This window comes from Penaeus vannamei, chromosome 20 (genome assembly GCF_042767895.1).
Source record: "Penaeus vannamei isolate JL-2024 chromosome 20, ASM4276789v1, whole genome shotgun sequence".
Classification (NCBI taxonomy): Eukaryota; Metazoa; Arthropoda; class Malacostraca; order Decapoda; family Penaeidae; genus Penaeus; species Penaeus vannamei.
In genome coordinates this window covers 27367636-27380135 of record NC_091568.1, presented here as the reverse complement: position 1 = coordinate 27380135, position 12500 = coordinate 27367636, and the positions used below count along the sequence as shown (strand labels likewise).

At 44.0% G+C, this 12500-nt stretch overlaps 1 protein-coding gene across 42 annotated transcripts in view; it reads left to right on the top strand.

Annotated features, from left to right (window-relative positions):
* LOC113827451 (LIM and calponin homology domains-containing protein 1) overlaps window positions 1-12500 on the top strand; it is a 78226-nt gene that overhangs the window by 50208 nt on the left and 15518 nt on the right. For 21 of the 42 annotated variants that reach the window (XM_070135265.1, XM_070135264.1, XM_070135263.1 and 18 more), the window contains 7 exons: window positions 5146-5309; window positions 5541-5642; window positions 5865-5945; window positions 6430-6471; window positions 7031-7138; window positions 10387-10449; window positions 12355-12500. In XM_070135265.1, coding sequence (XP_069991366.1) covers window positions 5541-5642; window positions 5865-5945; window positions 6430-6471; window positions 7031-7138; window positions 10387-10449; window positions 12355-12500 — 542 coding nt within the window. In that variant the 5' untranslated portion in view covers window positions 5146-5309. The remainder of the gene's footprint in view (window positions 1-5145; window positions 5310-5540; window positions 5643-5864; window positions 5946-6429; window positions 6472-7030; window positions 7139-10386; window positions 10450-12354) is intronic. The other 21 variants (XM_070135296.1, XM_070135271.1, XM_070135295.1 and 18 more) reach the window with 5 other exon arrangements.

The following is a 12500-nucleotide window of genomic DNA, read 5'->3' as shown; positions in this document are numbered from 1 at the left end:
AGAGAGAGAGAGAGAGAGAGAGGAGGAGAGCAAGAAGGAACGGAGGAAGGAGGAGGAGGAGGGGGAAGAGAAAGAGGAAGAGGAAGGGGAAATAAAGCAGACAGCGTATCCTGGAGCCTTGACAGCGCGACCCGGGTTTATCACGGGAAGTTTCTCCTGTGACTGCGGGTTGGGTGTGCGTGTCTGTCCGTGTCTGTCTGCTGTCCTCTGTGGAAAGGTATGAATGAGAACGAATATCTTCACAATACAAGAGATGTATTTAACCGGTTTCGATTATATCTATTTCGATTAGATGTATTTCTGCCGAAGATATAATCGAAACCGGTTAAATACATGAATTGTGAAGATATTCGTTCTCATTCATACCTTTCCACATTTGTCAACATGAATACGGTTCTGCTGTCCTCTCTTTGTCCGTTGTGTATTTCTGTCGGTTTATTTCTGTGTCGGCGTAATCTTCAGGCCTTTTCGCTGTCTCTCTTTCTGTTTCGTTTTCCTTTTTTTGTCTTGCTTCTTTCTCTTTGTTGCGAATTTTTCAACGGTTCGTGTCTGTGTCGGTGTAATTTCAAATTATTTTCTTTATTTCGTTTTCTGTAATTGTGTATGTTTAGTTTTCCTCTTCTTCTTTTTCTGTTTGTCTCTCCTTCCTTCTCTCTGTTGCGTTATTTCGTCCGATTCTGTCTGCGTCGGCGTAATGATATCTCCTTTTCTCTGGCTCCTGTTTTTGTGTTTGGTTTTCTTCTGTTTTTACTTTTGTTTTTGTTTTGTTCCCCGCTGAGTTCCTTGTGTCTGTGACGAAGTAGAGGTCAGGTTGGTCATGACTAGCGATAGGTCAGAGTTCGGTCGTGAGGGCAGTGGCGGGGTGGACCTTCGCTCTTCTCCCTTCCTCTTCTATTTTTTTCTTCTTCTCCGTCTCCTCATTCTCATTCTGTTTCTCCTCCTTCTCCTTCTCTGCCATTTTCTCCTCCTCCTCCTCATCATCATCATCATCATCATCATCATCATTTTTATCATCATCATCACTCTTCATTAATGTCACCAATGTAAGCACAAATAGTATGGAAAGGTGAATATAAGAGAGAGAGAGAGAGAGAGAGAGAGAGAGAGAGAGAGAGAGAGAGAGAGAGAGAGAGAGAGAGAGACAGAGAGAGAGAGAGAGAGAGAGAGAGAGAGAGACAGAGAGACAGACAGAGAGAGAGAGAGAGAGAGAGAGAGAGAGGAGAGAGAGAGAGAGAGAGAGAGAGAGAGAGAGAGAGAGAGAGAGAGAGAGAGAGAGGGGCAGAGAGACAGAGAGAGAGGGGGGAGGAGGAGGAGGAGGAGAAAATACAAATAAAAATAAAAATAAAATAAGAAGAAGAAGAGGAAGAAGGAGGGTGAGGTGTGAGTGAGTGAGAGAAAGAGAGAGAACGATGGAAGAGAGGGAAGGAGGGAGGGAGAGGGAAGGGGGAGAGGGAGTTTACGATATACCTTTACTCTTCTGCGTTCATCCCCTCTTTAAAATAGTTGCAGGCGCAGTTGTTATAATAAATCATTGCATAATTGCCACCCACATAAAGAGAGAGAAAGAAATAAAGAAAAAAATAGTGAGAGAGGGAGAGGGAGAAGGAGAGGGAGAGACAGAGACAGAGACAGAGACAGACAGAGGCAGAGAGAAAGAGAAATTAATTTAATCACTCCACATTCACAATAAGCGGAGGAGATATTCAGCGGTTGGTTCGACACTCGGTTCGGAAAGCAAAACGAAAGAGCGGTGATTATGGCTCAGTTGTTCGCCATTTTGGGTGTTCAGAGGAGGAAGGAGAGGAGGGAGGGAAGAGGAAAGAAGGAAGAAGAGGAGGAAGAGAAGAGGAAAGAAGGAAGAAGAGGAGGAAGAGAAAAGAAGGAAGAAGAGGGGGAAGAGGAGGGAGGGAAGAGGAAAGAAGGAAGGAGAGGAGGGAGGGAAGAGAAAAGAAGGAAGGAGAGGAGGGAGGGAAGAGGAAAGAAGGAAGGAGAGGAGGGAGGGAAGAGGAAAGAAGGAAGGAGAGGAGGGAGGGAAGAGGAAAGAAGGAAGAAGAGGAGGAAGAGGAGGGAGGGAAGAGGAAAGAAGGAAGGAGAAGAGGGAGGGAAGAGGAAAGAAGGAAGAAGAGGAGGGAGGGAAGAGGAAAGAAGGAAGGAGAGGAGGGAGGGAAGGAGAAAGAAGGAAGGAGAGGAGGGAGGGAAGAGGAAAAAGAAGGAAGGAGAGGAGGGAGGGAAAAGGGAAGAAGGAAGAAGAGGAGGGAGGGAAAAGGAAAGAAGGAAGGAGAGGAGGGAGGGAAAAGGAAAGAAGGAAGGAGAGGAGGGAGGGAAAAGGAAAGAAGGAAGAGGAGGAAGAAGAAGAGGAAGAGGAAGAAGAAGAAAAAGAAGAAGAAGAAGAGGAAAAATAGAAGAAGGGGGTGGGGGAGGGCGGCACCGTTAAGGCTCGTTGGCGATCAAAGGCAGGCTTTCGTGAGGCAATTGCGAGCGACCGAGTGTTCTCCTCTGGCGCAACGGGGAGGGCGGGCGGGGGGCGGGTTCGGCTTTTGGGAAAAAATCGATTCTCTTTTTCTTTTATTTTTGTCTATTTGTTGTTCTTTCTTTTCATGTTATTCCTATTGCTTCCCACCCTCCTCCGCTTCTTAATTTCCTTTTTTTTCTTCTCCTCCTCCTCCTCCACCACCACCACCACCACCACCTCCTCCTCCTCCTCCTCCTCCTCCTCCTCCTCCTCCTCCTCCTCCTCCTCCTCCTCCTCCTCGTAAAAAGACAGCCGGAAGGTACACACATGACAAGTCTCCGTCATTTTTTATTTAATTATGTCTAGTAATTTGGAGAGAGAGAGAGAGAGAGAGAGAGAGAGAGAGAGAGAGAGAGAGAGAGAGAGAGAGAGAGTGAGTGAGTGAGTGAGTGAGTGAGTGAGAGAGAGAGAGAGAGAGAGAGAGGGACGGACGGACGGACGGACAGACAGACAGACAGACAGACAGACAGACAGACAGACAGACAGACAGACTAACTGACTGACTGACTGACGGACAGACAGACAGACAGACAGACAGACAGACAGACAGACAGACAGATAGACAGACAGACAGACAGACAGACAGACAGACGGACGGACGGACGGACGGACGGACAGACAGACAGACAGACAGACAGACAGACAGACAGACAGACAGACAGACAGACAGACAGACAGACAGACAGACAGACAGACGGACGGACGGACGGACAGAGAGAAACAGACGAACAGAGAGACGACCAGACAGCCAGCGCAAAGGGAGGAGGAGGGCAGCGTCGGCCTGCGTCTCCTCCCTCGCCGACCAGCGATGTCTCCGCGCCAAGGAAAGGTCGAGGCAGGGAACCGGGGCAGCATCGCGCGGACGTCGGCGATGTCGTGATGTTTGGATTGGAGGAATTTGTTGCTCGTTATCGCCGCCGTTTTATCGGTTCCTCGGTTTGTCGGTCGATGGACTCGGAAAATGGATGAGGGATTGAGATGAAGAGTTACGGGCGGCTCAGAACGCAGAGAGCAGTTGAGATTTGCGTGTAAGACTTGCGTATCTTCGACGTAATATATATATATATATATATATATATATATATATATATATATATATATATATATATATATATATACATGTATATTTATTCTCTCTGATTTTTTCTAGTTTGGCTTTTGTCGTTATTGTTGAGTTTGTCGTCTTCGGTTATTGTTATTGTCAAAAAGTATGTTGTAGTTAGTATTTCTTTTGATTGTTGCTGATGTGAGGGACGAAGGGCCGAGTGTTCGAGTGACAGCATTAAGATGACAAAACGTTGAATGAGAACGGACGTCAAACAAAGAATATAGAAAATGTGAAAAGAGTGAGAGTGAGAGGGAGAATGAGAGTGAGAACGGACGTCAGACCAAAAATATAGAAAATATGGAGAGAGGGGGAGGGAGAGTGAGAGTGAGACAGAGAGACAGACAGACCGACGTAGAGAGAGAGAAGGGGAGAGAAACAGACAGAGAGAGAGAGAACAATTTCCCGGAGGAGGACGATGCCAGTCACACGAGGCCAAGGTTAAGGCCGACAGGAAAAGCAAAAGGAAAATGCTCCCAAGTAATGATTCCTCTGGGTCATGCTCGAGGAAGGGAGCCTCATTAGCGAAAGAAATGCGGGTGTGTGCTAAAGGGAAGAAGAAGAAGAAGGAAAGGAAGGGGAAGGGGGAAGAGAAGGAACAGGAGAAAGAAGAGACGACGAAGAAGAAAAAAAGAAAAAGAAGAAGAAGGAGGAGGAGGAGGGTGAGAAGAAGGAAAGTAAAGGAAGGGGAAGGAGAAGGAGAAGGAGAAGGAAAAGGAACAGGAACAGGAGAATGAGAAGACGAAGTCGCAGACGGAAGCGAAAAAGAAGGGAAAAAAGGACAACATACAGATGAAATAGATAGATAGAAACCGAAGGAGATAAACCGAATAAAGAATAGGGGAGAGAGACAGAGGGGGAGGGGCACACATCAGTTACCAAATGTGTTTATACGAATCTCGTGTTCTTGCGACTTCTCCGCCCGTCGTAATTCTAGGCTTGCGCCCCGACGCCCCCCCCCCCCCACCTCCTTTGCCCGAACGCGAGCACGATGAGGAAATGGGCGCGCGGGGGAGCATTAGCGAACGAGCTAATTTGGTGGTTAGCGGAGGGTCGACCCGGAGGGACGCTGGAGGGGACCCTGTGGGCGTTGTGCACGGGGGGGGGGGTACCTAATGGGTGGGGGGATCCAGGGGCGGGGAAGGGGAAGAGGGATAGGGGCGTTGGGGAGGAGGAGGTGGAGATGGGGAGCAAGAGAGAGGCTGAGGCCGAGGGGTGTGGGGGCGTGGGCGGCGGGTGGAAGGGGGAGGCGTGTGTTGGGCGTGGGTGGTTTGCGCATCTTGGGAACCCCTCCGAGGGTCTCCCGAAATGAGGCTGAAGGACTTTTGCTTCGTGTTGCGGACGTCGTCGTTATTACATCGTGAAGGAATGCAGGAAAAAATAGCCTCAAATTCGTTATTTTTTGCCCGACTCGTCTTCCATTATGTAAAGCTCTGTTTTACTTTTATTTATTATTATTATTTGTTTTTTGGCTCGTCTTATCAACGTGTTATTTGATGTTTTCTAACGATGTTTTCTCTTCTGCCAGGTACAAGAAGAGGAGAGGAGCGAGGAAAACGGCAGTTGGGAGGAGGTTTCGAGACGCTCCGAAGCCCGCGTCCAGGGGTCCGGTCCCCCCTCACCCCCACCCCCCGCGTAATGGCCCCCGGCACCTTGCTCTGCACACGCTGGTAGTTCTCACAAACCGCCAAAGTGAGCACACAAAAAAACGTTGTTATCTTTAAACTGTAAGAAAAAGATAGATAAAAACGAACAAAGTAAGAGAAATTAACATATTTGACATTGTTGTAGTACATTTATTTATTTATTTATTTTCACACTATGGCTCGGTACTGACGAGACTTTATGTTAATGCTCATTAGCGTCATTAAACTTGAATTAATCTGGCCTTTTCTCCCCTCCCTCCCTCCACTCTTCCACCAGATGCCGGGCAACGTGCGAAACACCGGGCAGAATGACTCGCACAGGACGCCCATCACCTCTGCCGCCCGCACCAAATCTCTCGACTGCTTGGCCGACAAATCTGTGCGTTCGAGTTTGCATGTCTCTCATCTGCTTTAAAAAAAATCTTAGATATTATTGGATGTCCGTCACGCGGGATTCACGGATTATCTTATTTTTTCGTGATTATATTAGCTTCATTTTCATGATAAATGTTCTATTATTTTGAGTCAGGGAAGATATATCAATAAGCGATGTGTCCAAAATTCATGTCGGCCATTGTAATATGCTCGTTTCCCTCGCCAGGATAAAACAAGTGAGTATGTTCCTTCGAGGATCACGAGGACGCAGCCCAAGATCAAGGCGGACGCTATGCAGTTCGTGAAGGTGAATTCCAGTTGTTTTTTTCTTCATTTAGGAGGAGCTTTTAGCCTCTTAGTATTTTTTTCTCATTTAGTGTTATTTTATTTGTGATTTTTTCTCTCATTGTCTAAGTCCGTTTGCTTCTTGAAAGTGTGAAGCGTTTAAGAAAAGTGTCTGGAGAGTCAGGACTAGTTTTTTTAGGCCACTTTGGCAGTCCTTAAGTTGCTCGGGCACTTTTCGCAAACACTTTCACGTTAATCAAGAGGACTTTGGTTTGGTTTTGGAAACGGGTGCAACTGCGAGGCCCGGGTTAGAATGGTCCTGAGCCAGCCTGTAGGAGGGCAGGCGTGGCACTCTTTTCTTGTGGTAACAGTTGCGAGTGAATATATCGCCTCGGCTTGCATGCAATATGGCAGAAGGCATTGCATGACTTATCCATATAAAAAAAATATTATTGGACTCTTAATCTTTATGCTAAAGTGCCTTATTTTTCTCCCTCCCGGTCCAGCCTCCTTCAAACTTTGCACACAATCGGTGGCAGCGCTCTCAGGTAAACCATGTAGCCATGCACTGTAAGGTCCTGCCGTTGCAAGCCCCTGGCAGGACTCTGGAAATGTAATCGCCACGAACTCGCATGCTTCCTGTTGGCGTCGTTATTATTATTGTTATTATACACTGTTGTTATTATTGTTGTTGCCATCACTGATGTTATTGTTGCCAGGCCTGATTTATCTTTACTGTTGTGATTAAAAATTATCTTGGGATGGTAGTCATCCACCAGCTTACTTACTCGTGTCGGCGAATGTAATGACCGCACTCTAGACTGGTAACACTTGACGCTGATTGAAACTGAAGCAACGCGGGAAGTCGCCTTCCTGGGTTTCTTAGGGCTAAAACTCTGATTTCAGGAAACCCTGTTTTCAGTACATCCAGTGCCTGCAGCTGAAGTTTCGACTTCGATTTCGTATATATGTATATATATATATATATATATATATATATATATATATATATATATATATTCATGCATGTATGTATTAGGTAGGTAAAGATAGCGAAGTATCCTAAACATGAGTAAGTGGTTCAAGCCGCGCCTTCCCTCGCCACAGACCGGGCCGGCGGGGCTGTACAAGTCGGCGACGGAGCAGATCAAGAAGGCCGAGGCCGTGAAGGCGATGAGGAAGCACCTGATCGCCGAGGAAGAGGACTGGCAGCAGGTGCGTGTCTCTCGGCTCGAGTCGCCTCCTCTCGGCTTCTCCTCTCTTCCCTCCGGTCTCTATCCGGGCTGTCGTAATGAAGGACCTCTCCCGCTGGTCGTTGCGAGATAGAGGGAGACAGAACGTTATGACAGAGCGAATGGAGGTCGGTCGGAAAAGTGTCGTTGCGGTGAGCTGTCCAGGCTCGCCGTGACGACACGCGGGGAGACTTTGCCGAGGTCTTTTATCCTCTCCTTGGTTATTCCTTCTCTCTTTTCGCCTTGGAAACTAACTGAACCCCAATAGCATTTTAAACGGAATCCTGCACGGATGCACAGTTGATTAAACCCTTTTCCAAGGAATTCATTCGTACGAACTGTTCAAGGATTCGGGTGTCTGTCACCGTACCTCTCACTCTAGGGGTGTTGGCCTTCATGTTTTAAAATGAACAAGTAGTAAATAAAAGTAGACTAACCATCCTCCCCCTCGTGAACAAGGGTGTGAGTCTCGGCCGGTGGAAGTTACTAACCTAAGTCGAGAAGCATGCCACGCCTCGCAATGACGAAGAACAAACATCGATTCTTTCGTTCACTAACGATGGGCCAACGCGGCACTTCGGAACCTCACGCGCTGTGGAAGAAGACAGAAAAGTAACAATAGATACTTGAATGAGTTCGCAGTTTCTTGAGAAAGAGAGCGGCTACAGCATTACGTAACAGCTGAGCGCGTGAGGTTCCTCGTGCCGACGCCACGTGTAGAATGAATGGCGTGGTGGAATTTCATTAACAACATTAGATTCCTTTTTTAAGAACCTAGGTGATGATTAACATGTGTTTTGGTTAGCTGCATGTGTTGTTGTGAATCCCGGGGTAGAATAGCATATGTTAACACAACACGTGCGTTGTATATATACTTGTGTGTATACAAGGTAAGACGGATTCCGCTGTGTGCGTGTACGAGTGCGTGAGCGAATGTGGGTGAGCAACCTAACTGTATTTTTGATCGTCCATGTTTTTAAAGTAATGGATCTTTCATTGCATTATGTGTGCATTTTGAAATTCCGTTTATGTTGTTGCATGTCCAGTGTATGTAAAGGATTGCCAGTGCGCGGATGTGATTTCAGTGTAGCATGTTGAATTGTGTTATAATTCTAGAGTAAATGCGTCTTCGGGAATGTGGCTGGAGAACGATATAAGTCTGTACAGTTACATTAGTAAGATCACACCTGGAGGAAAAAAGTAATAAAAGAGAACAAAATCTTATTAAGTGATATGAACTATATTAGATGATGGTCGCATACAGCAGAGCGATTTTAAAAGATGTAGAAAAAATTAAATGGAGATAAAAGTTCAAAGTTAGATCCTCTCCAGTACAGATCTCGAGGGCACTGCAAGCGATAGATCTGCATAGAGCATTTAGAATTGTCTTGGCATAAACGATTCATTTTCTCAAACGTACCCAGCATTCCGCTAAGACTTTGTTCTGCTACTGTCGCCCAAATTGTCTTGTTTTCTTTTCCTACGCGCTTTAAAGTTATCTATCTAAATCATCTACACCTTTGTTTCTTGACGTTAATCAGATACTAGAAAGAAAATCATTAGTATAAGTAGATGATGTTTTATCTTCAAATGTAGCCCAGTGCGCAGTTACGAGCAATTAAGTGGGCAATAGGTTATTTGCTCGTCAGCCGTTTTCTAAACAAACCATTCGACTTTTCAACGTTTTTTACCGTCGGTCGTGAAGCTTCTTAGGACTAATCAAACCACAAGAATTAAAAACTAATCCGTAAGCGTCCCTTGTTCAATGTTTGTTCTAACTTCTGTATAACTAACAATACTAATGCTAGTACTAACTCAGTAATAAGTAGCATTTTTTCTGAACTGTTTTCTTACCTTTTTATGATGATTTACTATTGTTTCCTTTCATATCAGTTTGTTTGAGTAAAGTTTTATGAGCAGATAACTGAACACAAAAAGTATAGTTAACTCATATATAACTCATTTAGAAGTCTTTTTTAAAGATAACTTTATAACTCATGTAACTTTTTTTTTCAACTAAAGTATTTTTGAACGTGTAGGTGTTTTGCAAGTGTGTTTTGACTGAGCCGGGAGTGCAAAAGCGAGCTGCTCCTCTCAACACCTCACCACCGCCACTCTCTTGACCCCTTTGTAGAAAATTATTATTAACCACAACTGCCATTTTCCCCTTATTCGCCTCGTGACTGGAAATGTTTCAATGACTACTCATACCGTATTCTACCCCCACCCCCCCCACCCCCCCACACACTGTCTTTCCCCTCCCCTTCCCATATTTTGTGAGAATCCAATTATTTTTTTTTTTCGAATTCTGCTTTCATCGACGAATAATAATGGGATATTGTTCCCCCCCCCCCTCCAACACCCCTACTCTCCCTCCCTCCAACTTTCCTAGTTAAAAAGAACGGGGCCATTGTTTTGTTCGTTGTTTTATAGAGCATGACTTCATTTTTTTTTTCTTGCTTAGCATAGCTGGCGAGTACTTAGTGGTGAAGGTAGATGGAGAGAGAGAGAGAGAGAGAGAGAGAGAGAGAGAGAGAGAGAGAGAGAGAGAGAGAGAGAGAGAGAGAGAGAGAGAGAGAGAGAGAGAGTTAGAGAGAGAGAGAGAGAGAGAGAGAGAGAAAGAAAGAAAGAAAGAAAATCAAGCTCATATAATTTTATAGTGTCGCAAATTTTTAGTCTGCTTATGTTTATGAAACTGTATTAAATATCATATTTTGGGAAACACTAATTCCCTTTAATGTTGAAATAATGCTCCTTGATAATGATCTGCTTTAAATTGATAAATGAAAAATATTATAAACGAAAATAAAAGAAAGGATCCATAATAACTGAATTTCAGATACTTTTTCAGTGTCTTTTATTCCATCATGGTCAGGAAAAGTAAATTGGTATTCAAATTAATTTCGTCACTTCTTTAATCATTCGGATCCCATTTTTTACTGTGTCTTTATACTTGATTAGCAGACCCTATGGAATATAAAGAAAGAGTGAATGAACATGATACGCACTTATAACAGCAGAACAAGTGTGTGTGTGTGTGTGTGTGTGTGTGTGTGTGTGTGTGTGTGTGTGTGTGTGTGTGTGTGTGTGTGTGTGTGTGTGTGTGTGTGTGTGTGTGTGTGTGAGAAAGAAAGAAAGAAAGAAAGAAAGAAAGAAAAGACCGAGTGAGTGCGCGTGCGGGATGTGGCCGTTGTGTGGGCTAGTCACTGACAGTGTCCGTTCCTCCACTAGCAGCCCTCCTCCTCTTCCTCCCAGTCCAAGAGCCCGTACGATGAGGACACAGATTGGCAAACGGTAAGTGTTCCAGATTTCCCGTCCCCCTTTTGTACCAACTGCGATCAAAGCGGTTTATTTTCCCCCGTGCGCTGTCTTGTGTGTGTGTGCTTCCTTTCCGCACCGATCACCTGTTATTTTATGATTGCTCTTATGATCAGTATTATTATTTTGGAGTGAGCTTTTTTATTGTCACACACTAGCCCGTCCAAGCAGCGGCCCCTGTCACTCTTGGTGGTATGACCTTTTTAGGCACTGTGATAACCTTCATTGACCGAAGCTTTCCCGAGCATGCAGTTTAGTTTTATAATGGAAATCTGATTTCATTTCCTACACCAGTGCACCACACAAGAGTTATGCTATGCATTTCTTTCGTATCTCAGTGTTATTATTATTATTTCCTTTTTTTACATATAGATATTGGTATCATTTTGTATACATCAAAAAATGCTTATTATATACTCTGCTTTAGCAAGCATATAGATTTTAGCTGCTTTAAAACACTGCTAGTTGTAAGCTACAGTAGAATGAACATACTTTGACACGCCTCAGATGTTAGTAGGCCTTAAGTGAGTATCTTTATAAGATGGATGTTCGATTCTTGTTATACCTTAGCATAGAGAAGTGATGGACTGCGTTGTCAGGGAATTTTGCTGGTGTAATATCACGTGAGCAAGCGTTCGGGGATCTTTTAAGGTTTCTAGGTGGGGTTCGCCACGGAACAGGGAATGAACCACGCCAGTGTTGGGAACCGCGCTGGTAGAACCTGCAGGAGGGCGGTTCGTGGTTAGATTCGTTAGTTTGTGGGCGGGGGTAGTGTTGTTTGTGCTCGTTTGTTTGTATTTTCTTCTTGACGGAAGAGATTTTTGGTGGGACGATGTGACGCGAAGGGATGGCTGAGATTTTCACACTGCGGGAACTTTTGAGCGTCCTGTGGAATTACGGTTCGTATGAGGAGTTCGAGCAGGATCTGTTGGTAAGCAGTTTTCATAAACGATTTAGTTCATAATTGTAGGATGGGTCTCGTCTCTCCTTTTTTACTAGGGAATTAGGTGTCTGACTTTTTTTTTACAGTGGTTAAAAGTGTTAGCATAGTTATTATTTAAGTTATGATTTCGTAGGATTCGTCAAGGGATTTTTAAAAACATGTTAATTGGGATAGTTTTTGATAGAGAGGATTCGAGACAAAAAAAAAAAAGAAAGAAAAAAAGAAAAATTGGCTTGCTTTTATAGAATTTGTGATTTATACCTGTTTTGGTGAATATTTAGGAATTCAAGTGTGATTTTGTATTAAATGTTGTACACTAAATTTGTAAATCTGAGTTATATATGTACTTTCTTGGCTTATACGTTAATGTACAGTATTTAGTTGTTAGTTTTATATTTGATACAGTTTGTCTCTTGCACCCGTCTGTCACCAGAACGAATACAAAAGCATATCACACAGACAAACTTCACAGAAAAAGCAAACAATAATGATTTTGAAAACTAATAGACACACACACACACACACACACACACACACACACACACACACACACACACACACACACACACACACACACACACACACACACACACACACACACACACACACACTTGACATTTTATTTATTACAGTTCATGTCATGTTTATCTTATGCTGTGTTACTGATATTATTATATAAATATAAAAGTAAAGTACGATGATTTATTTTAAACTAAATATCCAAGCTTTACATCAGTTAACTTTATTATTGATGTTTCATCCTTCGTTAACTGTGTTTAAAAATATATACGAATTAATATTGCTGAATATCCATTAGTTATATTCGTAATCGCAATTATTCCATTAAATAAATATATCCATTTATAAATGACTTATTTCCCACCTCAAATTATTCCGCGCAGGGATCCCGAAGCTAACTCAATCTCCGCCATTTGCAGAACTTGGACAAATGGAAAAGCTCGCGGAGAAAGAGGAACGAGGACGCGCTCGAGAGAGTCATCGAGATCAAGAAGAACGAGCAGGAGGAGGAGCTGAACAGGACGCGGCGTAAGAGCAAGACCTTCAGTGAAATGCAGGAGGAAAA